Raw genomic sequence first — 16,955 nt, 5'->3', positions numbered from 1 at the left:
AAACGAACATGCGACACTTGTGAAACCTATTTAAACAAGTTTCCTCTGAGATAAAGTATTTTCCTGTCGGGATACACCCAGCGAAATACCCTTGATTAAGTTCAATGAATGGATAATGAAATTATATGCTAAACACTTTTGGAGAGAGGAACAAGTTTCATTGGTGTTATCGCTGCTGATAGCCTTACATGAGCATCAATACAAATAACTTTTAAGCAGTTCAGAATATGCTGAATGTAGCCACTTCATTATGCATCCCAGCACGTGCAGCTGTTAAACAAACAAGCAAACATGTTAGTTGTTCTCAGAGCGACAGTACATGCGTGTGCGTGTGTTTTCGTTCGTGAGATCATGTATGTGTTCGTGTGTGTATTCGTGTGTGTGTTCTGATTTTGCGTGTGTGTGTGTGTATGTGTGTGCGCGTGTGTGTTTGTGTTTGTGTTCGCTCGTGAATTCATGTATGTGTTCGTGTGTGTATTCGTGTGTATTCCTGAGTTCGTTTGTGTGTGTTTCTGTGTTCGTGTGTGTGTGTTCCTGAGTACGTGTGTGTGTTTCTGTGTTCGTGTGTATGTATGTGTGTGTTTGTGTTCGTTCGTGTTTTCGTTCGTGAGATCATGTATGTGTGCGTGTGTGTATTCGTGTGTGTCTTCCTGAGTTCGTGTATGTGTTTCTGTGTTTCTGTGCGTGTTTCTGTGTTCGTGTGTGTGTGTGTGTGTGTGTGTGTGTGTGTCTGTGTCTGTCTGTGTCTGTGTCTGTGTCTGTGTCTGTGTGTGTGTTAGTTAGCTTTATTCCGGCTTCAGATACTGCCCAGACAAACCAGATGTTGTTATTCTGAGCAACGTTCCACGCCCTATGGCATAAAAATCATTTACTAGTTTCGCACATAAACAAGTTTTATTTCAAAGGTGTAATTACATGACTGGACATGCCCATCTAACGCTTAAAAACGTGAGTACCACCAAGATGTACATATTTTTATTGGTATTAAAGTTAATGCGGTCAGAGGTATAACTACAACAACTTTACACACTTCATACACACGGGCGTACACGCGAACACCCACGACGACAAACACACACTGACATACACACAGAGCCACAAAGACTCGCAGTCACACACACACACGCACGTACGCACGCACGCACACACACACACACACACAGATGAACTAACTGCATTAAGTGCCAAATCTACACGTGTTGGCAACGTATCTTTACACGCACACAGACACTGTCATACACACATACACCACCGATCAATGAAATCGCCCCTCACGACCCACATTTGGTCTCCCATTGAGCTTGAGATTCCCTTAAATTGATGTAGTAAATCATACCATTTGAAACCACGATCGTAGGCTTCGGGCACGCCAAAGAGACGTAACTCTACACTGCGAATTAGGCGACCTCTGGAACCTAATAGGGGCGATCTTTTAGCCTAGTGGTTAAAACGTTCGCTCGTGACGCCGGAGACCTGGGTTCAATTCCCGACATGGGTACAATGTGTGAAGCCACTTTCTGGTGTCCCCCGCCGTGATATTGCTGGAATATTGCTAAACGCGGTGTGAAACAATACTCACTCACTCACTCCGAATACATTGATATCAAAGCAGATACATTTCAGCAATCAAAGAGGTGGAATGGGACAGTTCGAATCGTACACAGAGCTTGACACTTTACTGGCAAACATTATTTTTAGAATATATAATTCCAAATGTGGAAATTCACATATAAATGATGTGACATGAACTCGACTTGTTTTACTGATAAGGAGAACACATTGGTGAACACAATAAGATGAGGTCATGGAAGGCTTATAATGTCAGTGATTCATCCAAAGTGAACTTACATCTCTTTACCACTGTCCCGTCTACCTGTAATATAACGGTATATGATTAGCATTAGTTAGTAACATAAGAGTATTGATGTAAGTACCTGTCACTGCTGATTTAGGAATACTTGACATTGAACCTGATACATATGTTTCCATGCTTTCAATAACAATATTCCGTGTCTTATTAGTTATCACTTTTATGACAGTTATACCATGGGCATACACAGAGTGTAATTAGGGGCCCGCCAATAGATAATCTGGGAAGCGGATATCGCGGATGCTGGCATTTGTTTTTATGAAAACATACTTTGTTCCAAAACAGGCTGAAAGAAATAATGGGGCCCCAGGTTTTATACACGCAAGATATATGTTGCAAATTAAGCAGAAAATCTTCAGAACGTTTGTAATCAGACACCTTCTCACCTTATACATAGCTATTGATTCTGTTGTACACATATTGATGAAAGTGTTGAAATCCTCTTTACAGAAGCTATTGCAAATGCAGGGAATGTAATGAAACGGAAAGTAACCCCCAACAGAGAAAATAAACAGTGGTTTGACTGGGAATGTGAGTTGTTAAAGAAGGAAAGATTCTTTTAAACCATATCAGGCAAATAAAGGATTAAGATTCTCTTGATAAGTATGCACATTCGAAAAACAAGTATGAAGCTTTTTGGAGAAAAAATATGAATAGAAACTTTTATGAATAGAAACGGAAAACACTAGAAGTCAGTATCAGTTAATCAACACTATTTTGGACGAACTTAACAAATATCAGAAAAAGGTAGGAAACTCAAAGTAACATTGAAATGTAGGAGTGGTTTAATTATTTCAAAAATCTTTTTTTGTGCTGTGCTAATTCCACAGACAACTTGCGTTTGAACTCTTTTGATAAGTACGAAACAATTTTTGCAACGGATCTTTAGATTCCCCAATCTCAGAAGAAGAAATTAAATCCACTATTCAAACTCCTGGATTTGATGGACTAATAGCAGAATTATTTAAATACTCTTTTGACAACATCCTGCCATATTTGGAAATATTATTTAATGCAATAATGGATACCTCTTATTTTCCAAAACAATGGACACTTGGTACCGTCGTTTCAATTCACAAAGATTGGCTCAGTGACAGATGTTGAAAATTATGGGGTGATTACTCTCATCAGTATATTCAGTAAGATATTTATTAGAATTATTAGTAAGTGCTTGGTATTGTGTTAGGATAAACTTGTTAATATTGAGAAAGAACAAAGAAGGATTTCGACAAGGTAACTCCACCACTGATCATATATTTATCCTCCAGATACGTAAACGAGGACAATTGTACGCTAAATGTGTAGATATTTCTAAAGCATTCGATTCAGTCTGTAAAGGCATGTTATGGTATTTTCCTACTTTACATGGTGTCAGTGATAAAATGGAGAAGTTGTTAAGTAGCATTTGTAAAGAAGTTAAATCGTGCGTTAAACAAAACGGCATGTGTTCAGATTCTTGTATCTGCCATACAGGTGTATGCCAAGGATGTGTATTAGGCCCTTTTTTGTCTTGTTTTTATTATCATTAAAGAGCATGCAGCTCAAATCAAAAGAAATTATGATGATGGTACACAAATACATCCTGAACTTTTATATTTATGTTACTTTTTGCAGATGATATCATTGTGGTTTCAAGTACTGTAAAAGTTTACCAACTTTGATACATGAGCTCATATTTTGATATGATACGTGGAAACTTAATGTCAATTTGGACAAGACAAAGATTGTTATGATTATCAAAGAAAATACGCTGTCAAAGAATGGAAAGTTGTACTTTGGGAGACATGTACTTCAAACTGTGACCTATTATACATATCTTGGTGCAATATTTTCAAGTAAACTACCATAGACCGACACATGTGTCATGCAACCATCCAATCTAAGAAAATATTACAAAGGTTTAAAGTTTTAGCGACTGTGCTGAAAATTCTTTCTTCAAACCTTTTGACACAAAAATACCTCTTATTCTTTCTTATGGTTCGGAAATATGTGGTTTTGCAGAGGCTAAAGAAATAAAATCTGTATATGTATATGCTTGTGTAAACGATTACTTGGAGTTGAACATAAAACTTCTTATATATGTCATAAAATATTGGTTAAAATTATTGAAAATGCCAGAATGTTGATTACGCAAAAATGTTATAATGTGTTGTTATTGTATGACACGAGTTTAAATAAGCATTCAATGTAAAATGTCTACTGTATAAATGTTATCAATGTTTCTTAGAGAATCATGTTACATGTGTATGTCTATATCGTCAATAAGACAGACACTTTCTGTTCTGTACTTTCAAGCATGGAGATCTTTTGTAGATGTTTCTAGCAAATGTAAATATTAAATATATTTTTAAAAGCACATTTTCGCAAAAAAAGTATTTAACTGATGAAAATATAAGAGGCAGCTCACACAGGTAAATTGTTAAAGATGACAGGCACAAAAATCATTATGTTTAAGATTATGTACACGATGTTCCTTAAATGTCATCGAAGATGAATTTCACGTTTTGCTTGTATGCTGTAGATATGATCATTTAAGGAAAGAATATAATTAACAAAAATACTATTTACATCCAAATAAATATCTTTAATGTGACATGTGAGCATATCGACAATACGAAATATACATGTTATATATCTCTTTATATATCATGGCATATTATTAAGAAATTAATCCTTGTAAAACTTTTCAACGTTTCCACATTGAAATGTATTCTATACTATGGGTCAGTGGCCTCACAGTTACTTGTCATGAATAAACTTAGCTGAACTGAACTGAATGTGTTGTGCGACTCATCCTTGATTTATGAAGTACACTAATTGTATAGCTATTTCTTTACACTTTATTCTGTATGCTATAACAATGGGACATGACCACATATAATTACCGATCATTTTTCTGACAAAGACAAGGTTCACCGTCACTTCCACACAGATGAACAACGCCAGACCACCCGCAGACCCAACAGCAACATACAGGTTGAACTCTATAAAACAGTAATAAGAGTGAGTGAGTTAAACTTAAAGTCACATCGGCAGTTTTTCAGCCATTTTGTATCTTATATCTTATGCCATCATATCAACAAAGGACAGAAAACATTGTGTAATATATGAAATAATTACGTTCAAAACAAGTTGGTACTATCAACACAATATCAACCCGTGCTGTAGATAAACAGCTACAAGATAACTGTCCATAGTTTAGTTGACAGAGCGTCTGTTCGATCCCCGGCCGCGCCATACTAAAAGACGTCAAAAGATGGTACTTGTTGTTACCCTGCCTGGCGCTCGGCATCAAGGGAGAAGACAAGGGCTGGACGTCGCTGAGTCAGCAAACTGTGTCTGAATGGAGTAGTGTTAAACTGCGGCAAGGCATCTTAAAGGGCCAGGACTACAACATCGACATAAGTCCGGACTTGTGTAAGGAGCCACACATACACGTCACAATAATTTTGAAACCACATTTTACTACCTCACCAGCTGCCACACGTAGCTCACTTTACTAGGGATCATGGGGACTTTCGGTACTTTTACGGATCCCTAGTTTGATTCAGATACAGATTGAGACAAATTTTGTAAATATATATCTTTTAGTCTTTGTGTCAATGATATAATCAAATAAGAATAACATTGTATATTTTGTTGACACCATACATAGCCATAACCATGGAAAACAGCAAGTCTTTTACGTCTGTTACCCAATTTCGTTTTCCATTCTTATCAAAGCGTACAAGCATATTATAACATTTTTTGGGAACCTATGAGATGGCATATCCAATAATCTTAACCAATATTTAATATATGTATATATATATATATAGATTGGAAATCTGCCACATTCACCATATACCATAACACTTGGTGTATTAACCTTAACACCAAGGAATTTCTTGCAGGCATATAAATGTACTTTTTCTATTATTTCAAGCTTACTGAGTCCCCATACCACTGCTCCATATAGTAAATCGGACTTATCTTTAAATCAAATATCTTGAAGAAAGACTTGTAAGTAATATTTCCAAGAGTATAGATTTGTTTTAACACACCAATTAATACCTTTTGCGCTTGCATCGATGCTTGCTTTGCATGCATAGACCAAGTAAGATGATTTGTAAAATATACACATAAATACTTGTAGAAAGAGGTAGTTTCTAGGCGTTCACCATTTTTTTTCCATTGGAGCAAACTTCCTACCATTTTTTAAAACAACGATCTTCGTTTTATCATTGTTTACAGTTAATTACCATTCATCACAGTATTTTTCTAATTTGTTAATTTGTGTCTGTAAGCCGCCAATACTACTTGAGACTAATTTCTGACGGTAATATCATATGAATGAAGGTACTTTGGTTGGTTTGTTGTTAAACGCCACTCTCAGCAATATTCCACCTTTATGACGGCGTCCTGCAAATAGTCGACTTTGGACTAGACAATCCACTGATGGTACTGTGAGCAACCTCCCAGTCGTCTGGGTTCATGCAATCAACCATATCACCGAGCATGTCTATCCGATCCACTATAGAATACCCACGATAGCAAGGCCTAGCAATATATTTACACTGTGAAGTCACAGTCTGCGTACTCGTATACTTTGATAGACTTAACACCACCCTCCGCGTGTTGATTATGAAATACATGGTTTCTTCGTCAGATAAATGCAGTATCCTTCTATATTATCCTGCCAAAAAAGTTACAGACATTAGAGTTGATGAAATCCCATGTGCATGTAAACGATGGCAACAAGAGCTATGAATGAATATTCTGTTCATCAAACCTATTGCATGCTGCATTTCATAATACCTTTAAGTGTTGAGTTTATGGTGATAATGCATTGCCCGCCTATCAACAACCGTCAAAAACCAGTGAGAGACTGATAATCAGTTCTATTTATTACCCACTGACAGCTTAAGAAAGAAAATGAAGAAACACATATTTGAAATGCAGATAAAGTTCACCATTAGTATGAGATAATGGAGGCGGTCGGGTAGCCCAGTGGTTAAAGCGTTCGCTCGTCACGCCGAAGACCCGGGTTCGATTCCCGACATGGGTACAATGTGTGAAGCCCATTTCTGGTGTCCCCCTGCCGTGATATTGCTAAAAGCGGCGTAAAACCATACTCACTCACTCACTATGAGATAATGTTGTCAGGTAGTGACGTCATGGACAATGGTTCAGATATGTTTGGTATGTCTGGCTTAACAGCGCTGTTGACGCCTACACCCATCAATCTGAAGTATAACTATTTTCTTCAAGAATTCTCGTGGACAATATTGATTTTTTTTTTCCATAAAATCCCATTCATATAATTTCCACAGCTGTTTCACGTATGAGAGTTTCAGGGATGTATGTATAACAACCGAGTTTGAAATATACTTGAAAATAGGCATCTTACACACTGGCACACACGTGACACGTGATTATATAAACGGAGGATAGTGTTCACTTCAGCTTTCTTGTTTGCATTTTTTCTAAAACATTCTAAAAGATTCTTTGGTTATTGGCGACTTTTCAAGCTGACCCTTAGTGATTTGATAAGGAGCAGAGCGCCATGATCACGAATGTACCATTGGTGTCATTATATTCTCCGAGTAAGTATTTGATTTTTAGATTTCAAAATATACACGAAATGTATTTTGAGATTCATTCAATTTAAAGTGAGGGATGAAGAGGACGCACATAAATGTCATGTAGGGGGTTAAGAAACTCTTGTAGAATTATATCCATCACTTAACAATTCCATCACTCACTGACTCACTCACTCACTCACTCACTCACTGACTCACTCACTCACCCACATACTCACTCACTCACTCACTCACTCACTCACTCACACTCACTCACTCACACACATACTCACTCACTCACTCACTCACTGACTCACTAGCTGACTCACTCACTCACCCACATACTCACTCACTCACTCACTCACTCACTCACTCACTCACACTCACTCACTCACCCACATACTCACTCACTCACTCACCCACATACTCACTCACTCACTCACTCACCCACATACTCACTCACTCACTCACTCACCCACATACTCACTCACTCACTCACTCACCCACATACTCACTCACTGACTCACTCACTCACTCACTCACACTCACTCACTCACACACATACTCACTCACTCACTCACCCACATACTCACTCACTCACTCACTCACCCACATACTCACTCACTCACTCACTCACCCACATACTCACTCACTCACTCACTCACTCACTCACTCACACTCACTCACTCACACACATACTCACTCACTCACTCACTCACTGACTCACTAGCTGACTCACTCACTCACCCACATACTCACTCACTCACTCACTCACTCACTCACTCACTCACTCACACTCACTCACTCACCCACATACTCACTCACTCACTCACCCACATACTCACTCACTCACTCACTCACCCACATACTCACTCACTGACTCACTCACTCACTCACTCACACTCACTCACTGACTGACTCACTCACCCACATACTCACTCACTCACTCACTCACTCACCCACATACTCACTCACTGACTGACTCACTCACCCACATACTCACTCACTCACTCACTCACCCACATACTCACTCACTCACTCACTCACTCACCAGTATGTTTTTCTCAGAAGCAAACAGTCATTTCATTACTTGATTTATTTCCGTTTCTACATGACCATTTAGATCCTTCATATAGGGGTAGAGTTGACTTCCAGCATGACGTTATGTCTTGCATCCACAGTTATACGTCCAGCAATGATTCAGTCGAACCGCGCTGTTTTTATGTGACCGCTGTCTCCACATGACAGAGTAAACAGCTCTCCTTCTGTTGCATAAATTGGCTGTGAGTTGATCAGAGGTGGGGAATCCGGATCTTGAATATAATGATTGTACAATTGACAGTAAAAACGTCATTTTGATTGTACAACTGTACGTAAATAAAGTCAGCATAATTGTACCATTGTTACTAAATGTCAGTTTGACTGTACCATTGTCTTGTCTGAAAATAATGTCAGTTTCATTGTATCGTTGTCAGCAGATAATGACAGTTTGATTGTACCATTTTCAGCAAATAATGTCAGTTTGATTGTACCATTGTCAGCAAATAATGTCAGTTTGATTGTACCATTGTCAGCAAATAATGTCAGTTTGATTGTACCATTGTCAGCAGATAATGACAGTTTGATTGAACCCTTGTCAGCAAATAATGTCAGTTTATTTGTACCCTTGTCAGCAAATAATGTCAGTTTGATTGCACCACTGTCAGCAAATAATGTCAGTTTATTTGTACCCTTGTCAGCAAATAATGTCAGTTTGATTGTACCGTTGTCAGACTAGTACAAATAGACACACAGGCATGCACATGCAATGTAAGCTCTACTGATGCAAAACAAGTATGATTGGAAAACAACTAATATGCGTGTTTGCGGAACAGTCGGACGTGCATGTTTAATTGGTGAATAATAAAGTAGCGCCGACCAGTCCTTGTTTTAGCCCCTTAATGCCGAGCGCCAATAAGGGCAGCAAGAAGTATCGTCTTTTATCGTCTTTTGGTATGACGCGGCCAGGGTTTCCAACAACAACAACTTCTTGTCAAGATCAAATACCATTTTGCTTGAATGAGTGAGTTAATTAGTTGTTATCAAAACATACGTCAGGTTCGTGTTTATTTCATGTATATACCGACGTACATACATAAGTGCGTGTGCGTGCATGCGTGCGTGCGTGCGTGTGCGTGTGTGCGTGCGTATGTGCGTGTGCGTGCGTGTACTTGTCAATGTGGGACTGTTGGATATTACATTTAGTGTTATTGTGTGTGTTAGTGTGTGTGTTAGTGTGCGTGCGTGCGTGTGTGCGTGCGTGCGTGCGTGTGCGGGCGTGTACTTGTCAATGTGGCACTGTTGGATATTACATTTAGTGTTAGTGTGTGTGTTAGTGTGCGAGCGTGCGTGGCTTCTTGTACCTGGTTTTATAGATCTAGCCCGCTGAGATACCATGCTGCTGGTTGACATGTATACCCCATTCAGACTTGTGAAGCCGATTGTAAAACGTTTCTTCTTGAGATAAAGTATGTGCTGCATATGCTAAGTTTTCCTGATAATATTCGAATGAAGGAATAATGACATATATGCTAAACACTTTTGGAGAGGAAATAGTTGCATTGTCCCCATCGCCGATAGTCGTCTAACATTAGGCTACCCGACCGCCCCAACATCAGCATGAATACACAACAACTTTCGATCAAATGTTGAGGTTGTAAAATAGGTTCAACGTCGCGATCATGTTAATTTCACGACATTGCGACGTGCATGCATATGTGCGTTTGTGTCAGTTTCTACTTGTTTGCTTGTTGTTTAACAATGATATTATCATCTGGTCTCCCGGAAGCAGGATTTAGGAAACATTTCTCGACAGTAGATAATATTGTCATCATGAATATGTTCACGCAGCCTTAAGCAGGGTAAACAATATATATCATGATTTGATTGATTTAACCAAGGCTTTTCTTAACGTTGAAGTGGCCTGTGTTGTAACTGGATTTTGGGATCGGGTGGTCAGGCTTGCTGATTTGGTTGATGCGTGTCATCGATCCCAATTTGCGTGGATCAATGCACATGATTTTAATCACAGGATTGTCTGGTCCAGACTCGATTATTTACTGACCGCCGTCATATAGCTGGAATATTGCTGAGTGCGGCGGTAAATATCGGGATCCTGTGGAAGAGTTGTGTATATTTGAACGTTAAGGAAAGAATATATCATGCAGATGATCCACATAAATGTTCCAACACTCGCGGGGATTCGGAGTTAGAATAGGTCCCAGCATCCTATGCTGATGGTAAGGGGATCGGATGGTTATGATCGGTGACTTGGTTGATTGCATGTCATCGTCAACCGACGGCGTGGATCGTTCCTCTTAATATCATCACTGGATTGTCTGATCATTTACAGGCCTCCGCCATACAGCTGGAATATAAACAGAACACATCTTCCAAAGCGTCCACAGAGCAATCATCCAGATAATTTACCGTTCCATAATGTGAACATACCAACACACAAGGTCCAAAATGATCGTTTATCGCTTACAGCATCTTGAGAATGGTTTATTGGTTGATTGGTTGGTTGGTTGTTTTATTGCACTCAGCAATATTCCACCTAAATGACGGCGGTCTGTCAAAATATCGAGTCCGGACCAGACAATCCAGTGATTTATATCATGAGCATCGATCTACTCAAATTGGGATCGATGACATGCATCAACCAAATCAGCAAGCCTGACCACCCGATCCCGTTAGTCGACTCTTACGACAAGCATAGTCGCCTTTTGTGGCAAGCATGGGTTGCTGAAGACGTATTCTCACCCGGATCTTCACGGGTCAGAATGGTTTATTAGCTGATGAACAAGAGATAAATGAAGATTCGAGTGATTGTTCCTTCTTTCACCTTGTGTTGGCTGATAGATAGTTTCACTATAATTTTGAATAATGATCTGTAGTTGCGTTCAGAATGGCCAGGGAATTCGTATCTCAGAATCAACTGCAACACCATTAGCATGACGTCACCATAATGGTTTAAAGGGTGTCATCTATTTAGGAAATAACTGATTAGAAACAAACTACAGAACAAACCACTGCTGTCAGGATTTTATTACGTCCGACATTTTTTGGTACAAAAGGTTAGAAGAACATGTATATATCATTCACTCGAAAAAAACAAACATTCATCACAAAATATCGTACTCGTCCATAGATCGGCACCATTAATAAACGTCTCATTTTTTTAAATATCCCTTCCAATACAATCATACTGAACAGATTTCACTTGATATCGACCGAATGCTATTGATACATTTCCACACGTGTCAAGATTATGTTGTTTTTAATCAACAGCCTCTGTGGTTTTGCATCCTGCAGCCTCTCGTCAAGTCGACCGAGAACTTGTCCATCTACCAACACCTGAAAGTGAAACTCAGTTTGTTGACGCATGAATGTTTTATATGTTGCTCCATCCTTTGTGAGACTACATTTGCCTTCAGGTGAAGATATAAAAAAGGATCTTTAGGCATAAAAATTACCGAACTGTTTCATTTTTATCAATAAATTTGGTTTACATAAAACGTCAACCTGTCTCGTTTTGGTTTGTTGGTTTACGCCGCACTCAGCAATATTCCAGCTATATGACGGCGGTCTGTAAATAATCGAGTCTGGACCAGACAATCAAGTGATTAATATCATGAGCATCGATCCACGCAATTGGGATCGATGACATGCATCAACCAAGTCAGCGAACCTGACCACCCGATCCCGTTAGTCGCCTTTTACGACAAGCATAGTCGCCTTTTACGGCAAGCATGGGTTGCTGAAGACCTATTCTAACCCAGATCTTCACGGGTCCACAACCTGTCTCGAGTCATTCGCCGAAACAAATTCCTTTGGGCGTAAAAGGCATAATAGTGGTGGAAACACATGAATGGATGGCTGAATATCAGTGACGACTACAGGTGTTAATGTAACGTTAATATACACTATGATTTTACCATGTACTCTACGTTGTTCAAACTGAGTGTCATGTTGAACATCTTGCCAATTGTAAGTGGATACTTCTCGATGGACTTTGGATCTCCATGGGTTCCGTTCAGTATGGTGTTAATGACAACCTTTTGGGCATAGGACTCATACGAACACGTCACGCCCAGAAGTTGACTGTCCCCGCTAGACAAAACCATGCTTATTCTGCAACAGTTTGGAAATTCATGTAGAAGCTTTAGAAGCTGTAGTGTCAAGGAGTGAGTGAGTGAGTGAGTGAGTGAGTGCGTGCGTGCGTGCGTGCGTGCGTGCGTGCGTATGGTTTTACGCCACCTTTGACAATATTCCAGCAATATCACAGCAGGGGACACTAGAAATGGGCTTCACACATTGTACCCATGTGGGAATCGAACCTGGGTCTTGTGTAGTATCAAGGAGTGAGTGAGGGAGTATGGTTTTACGCCACCTTTGACAATATTCCAGCAATATCACAGCAAGGGCCACTAGAAAAGGGCTTCACACATTGTACCCATGTGGGGAACGGGTAGCCCAGTCATCTAAGGCGCCGCGATTCGCTGTGCAGAGTTCCGCCAGAGGGCACACCAGAAACCGATGATTGTGGGTTCGAATCCCGGTTCGCCCCGATTGCGTTTCTAGATTTGTGAGCACCATACCCGTGCTCGTGGGTTTCACCGAAGTGGTAAACGTCTGAGACCTGCATCACTTCGGGCTTTCCTCCCATGTTAAGCTGACACGCCGCGATATAACTGGAATAATGTTAATAGCGGTGTTAAACCCAACTCACTCACTCACTTTACGGTGTCATAGGAAGAGGCATCCTTCCCAGGTTTTGTACTCATATCTTTATTATATGCCTTTTTTCTCCAAGTACTTGATCGCTGCACGTTCCTCAAGTTTGTAATTTTCCAAGGGTCAGATCCTTGTATATTTTATTGACCTGCTACAGTTAAGCAGTTGCTAAAATGACTGAAGGTTTTGTACAGATACCTCCTTAAAATTGTGTTTGTTGTTTAACGCCGCAATATTCTAGCTATATGACGGCGGTCTGTAAATAATCGAGTCTGGACCAGACAATCCAGTGATTGACATCCTGAGCATCGATCCACGCGATGACATGCATCAACTAAGTCTGAAAGACTGACCACCCGATCCCATAAGCCGACTCTAACGACAAGCATAGTCGCCTTTTATGGCAAGCATGGGTTGCTGGACACCGATTCTACCCCGGATCTTCACGGGTCCTTAAAATTATGTATTGTCCACAACCACAGACTTTATCATCCCGCAATTCCTTCTATTTGAGACTCAGAATTTATCTGTCAACCCTTGTATCTCGGGAGGATGTGTTGATATGTGCTTCAGTGTTGCTTGCGTCTCCAGAACATGATTATTGATGAAAAGTGTGTCTTGAATTAAGAATTCTTATTTATCAAGGAGAAACATTCATTGGAAGAAAAGCATCATGCCCTAGCTTGGAAAGAACTAAAATAGTAAGGAATAGCTCTGCAAACACTTTGTTCTCGAGCAAAATCTAAACGTCTCAATACACTCCATCCATTTCCTAAAATGTTTATATTTGGGAATATCATCTTTTTGAAATATGGTATTTACGTTTCGAAATGACTTATTTCAAACAGAGTAAAGTTTAATGTTTAGAATTATTTCTTCCAGGGATAAAACGAGGTGGTGGGGTAGCCTAGTGGCTAGAGCGTTCACTCGTCACGCCAAAGATCCGGGTTCGATTCCCCACATGTTTGCAATTTGTAAAACCCATTTCTGGTGCCACCCTACCCGTGATATTGCTGGAATAGTTCTAAAAGCGACGTAGAACCTCACTCACTCACTAATTCACTGTAGGGGAATAAACATGTGAAACATAAACCCATACGAAATAATACAAACCCTCCTTCGCTTGGTTGTAGTCCATGTATGTGAACCAACAACGTCGGACCCCCACCGCAAGGGATTGCTTTATCAAAGGGAACAGTCTAGAAAACAGAAAACATATGGTATGTGGTATATGGTACACTGGAGACCCACTGTTCCTCCGAAACCCCACAGGGAGCATACATTGCGTACAAGAACCTGTTGTTCCCCTGAAGCACCACAGGGACATACATTGCGTACAAGAGACCCGTTGTTCCCCTGAAGCACCACAGGGAGCATACATTGCGTACAAGAGACCTGTTGTTCCCCTGAAGCCCCACATGGAGCATACATTGCGTACAAGAGACCCGTTGTTCCCCTGAAGCCCCATAGGGAGCATACATTGCGTACAAGAGACCCGTTGTTCCCCTGAAGCTCCACAGGGAGCATGCATTGTGTACAAGAGACCCGTTGTTCCCCTGAAGCCCCACATGGGACATACATTGCGTACAAGAGACCCGTTGTTCCCCTGAAGCCCCACAGGGAGCATACATTGCGTACAAGAGACCCGTTGTTCCCCTGAAGCCCCACAGGGAGCATGCATTGCGTACAAGAGACCCGTTGTTCCCCTGAAGCCCCACAGGGGACATACATTACGTACAAGAGACCCGTTGTTCCCCTGAAGCTCCACAGTGGACATACATTGCGTACAAGAGACCCGTTGTTCCCCTGAAGCCCCACAGGGAGCATACATTGCGTACAAGAGACCCGTTGTTCCCCAGAAGCCCCACAGGGAGCATACATTACGTACAAGAGACCCGTTGTTCCCCTGAAGCTCCACAGGGGACATATATTGCATACAAGAGACCTGTTGTTCCCCTGAAGCTCCACTGGGGACATACATTGCGTACAAGAGACCCGTTGTTCCCCTGAAGCCCCACAGGGTGTATACATTGCGTACAAGAGACCTGTTGTTCCCCTGAAGCTCCACAGGGGACATACATTACGTACAAGAGACCTGTTGTTCCCCTGAAGCTCCACAGGGGACATACATTGCGTACAAGAGACCCGTTGTTCCCCTGAAGCCCCACAGGGTGTATACATTGCGTACAAGAGACCCGTTGTTCCCCTGAAGCCCCACAGGGGACATACATTGCGTACAAGAGACCCGTTGTTCCCTGAAGCTCCACAGGGGACATACATTGCGTACAAGAGACCCGTTGTTCCCCTGAAGCCCCACAGGGACATACATTACGTACAAGAGACCCGTTGTTCCCCTGAAGCACCACAGGGAACATACATTGCGTACAAGAGACCCGTTGTTCCCCTGAAGCCCCACAGGGACATACATTACGTACAAGAGACCCGTTGTTCCCCTGAAGCACCACAGGGAACATACATTGCGTACAAGAGACCCGTTGTTCCCCTAAAGCCCCACAGGGACATACATTACGTACAAGAGACCCGTTGTTCCCCTGAAGCACCACAGGGAACATACATTGCGTACAAGAGACCTGTTGTTCCCCTGAAGCTCCACAAGGGACATACATTACGTACAAGAGACCCGTTGTTCCCCTGAAGCCCCACAGGGGACATACATTACGTACAAGAGACCCGTTGTTCCCCTGAAGCTCCACAGGGAGCATACATTGCGAACAAGAGACCCGTTGTTCCCCTGAAGCTCCACAGGGAGCATACATTGCGTACAAGAGACCTGTTGTTCCCCTAAAGCCCCACAGTGGACATACATTGCGTACAAGAGACCCGTTGTTCCCCTGAAGCTCCACAGGGAGCATACATTGCGTACAAGAGACCTGTTGTTCCCCTAAAGCCCCACAGGGAGCATACATTGCGTACAAGAGACCCGTTGTTCCCCTGAAGCTCCACAGGGGACATACATTGCGTACAAGAGACCCGCTGTTCCCCTGAAGCTCCACAGTGGACATACATTGCGTACAAGAGACCCGCTGTTCGCCTGAAGCTCCACAGGGAGCATACATTGCGTACAAGAGACCCGTTGTTCCCCTGAAGCCCCACAGGGGACATACATTGCGTACAAGAGACCCGTTGCTCCCCTGAGTTGAGGTGAAATGGGGTTTAACATCGCGTCCAAAATTTAGTGACGTGCATGCACGTGTGTGTGTGTGTGTCTGTGTGCGGCTACTTGTTCTAGCCCGCTGAGATACCATGCCGCAGTTTAACATGAATACCCCACTCACAGTATACAGTACACAGTACACAGTATACTCACTCCGACCAGTCCTTGTTTTAGCCCCTTAATGCCGAGCGCCAGGGTAACAACAAGCGTAATCTTTTAACGACTTTTGGTATGAGAATGGGGGATCAAACCCCGCACCTTCTGCTCTCCGGGCGGACGCTTTATCCACAAGACCATTGGGTCTGGTCTCGGGACACACTGAGGTTTAGTTGATATAAAACTGAAAGTTGACATTTTAATGGCTTCCTTCTTCTTATTACACAACGACTATCCCTTGATCTGTCATGGCAAATGTGTTCAGTCAAAAACTAAAATAAAAATACCGAAAAACATTTCCACCGCTGTGATAATATTCCCACCGCGGTGATAACTATTTACACCGCAGTGATAACTATTTACACCGTGTTTTCTGCATTTTCATTTTAGTTTTTGACATTTTCGCTTTTGTTTTTGA

At 41.4% G+C, this 16,955-nt stretch overlaps 1 protein-coding gene across 1 annotated transcript in view; it reads right to left on the bottom strand.

Moving 5' to 3' along the window:
* The window catches only part of LOC139456957 (uncharacterized), a 59,941-nt gene that overhangs the window by 33,688 nt on the left and 9,298 nt on the right, over nucleotides 1-16,955 (bottom strand). The window contains exons 4-6 of the mRNA XM_071238423.1: nucleotides 14,320-14,405; nucleotides 12,408-12,603; nucleotides 1,849-1,873 (exon numbers count right to left, since the gene is read on the bottom strand). Coding sequence (XP_071094524.1) covers nucleotides 1,849-1,873; nucleotides 12,408-12,603; nucleotides 14,320-14,405 — 307 coding nt within the window. The remainder of the gene's footprint in view (nucleotides 1-1,848; nucleotides 1,874-12,407; nucleotides 12,604-14,319; nucleotides 14,406-16,955) is intronic.

Source organism: Haliotis cracherodii, unplaced genomic scaffold, assembly GCF_022045235.1.
Source record: "Haliotis cracherodii isolate W230 unplaced genomic scaffold, xgHalCrac1.p SCAF_12, whole genome shotgun sequence".
Lineage (NCBI taxonomy): Eukaryota > Metazoa > Mollusca > Gastropoda > Lepetellida > Haliotidae > Haliotis > Haliotis cracherodii.
The sequence above is the reverse complement of the archived record's forward strand: the minus strand, read 5'-3'. Positions and strand labels throughout refer to the sequence as shown.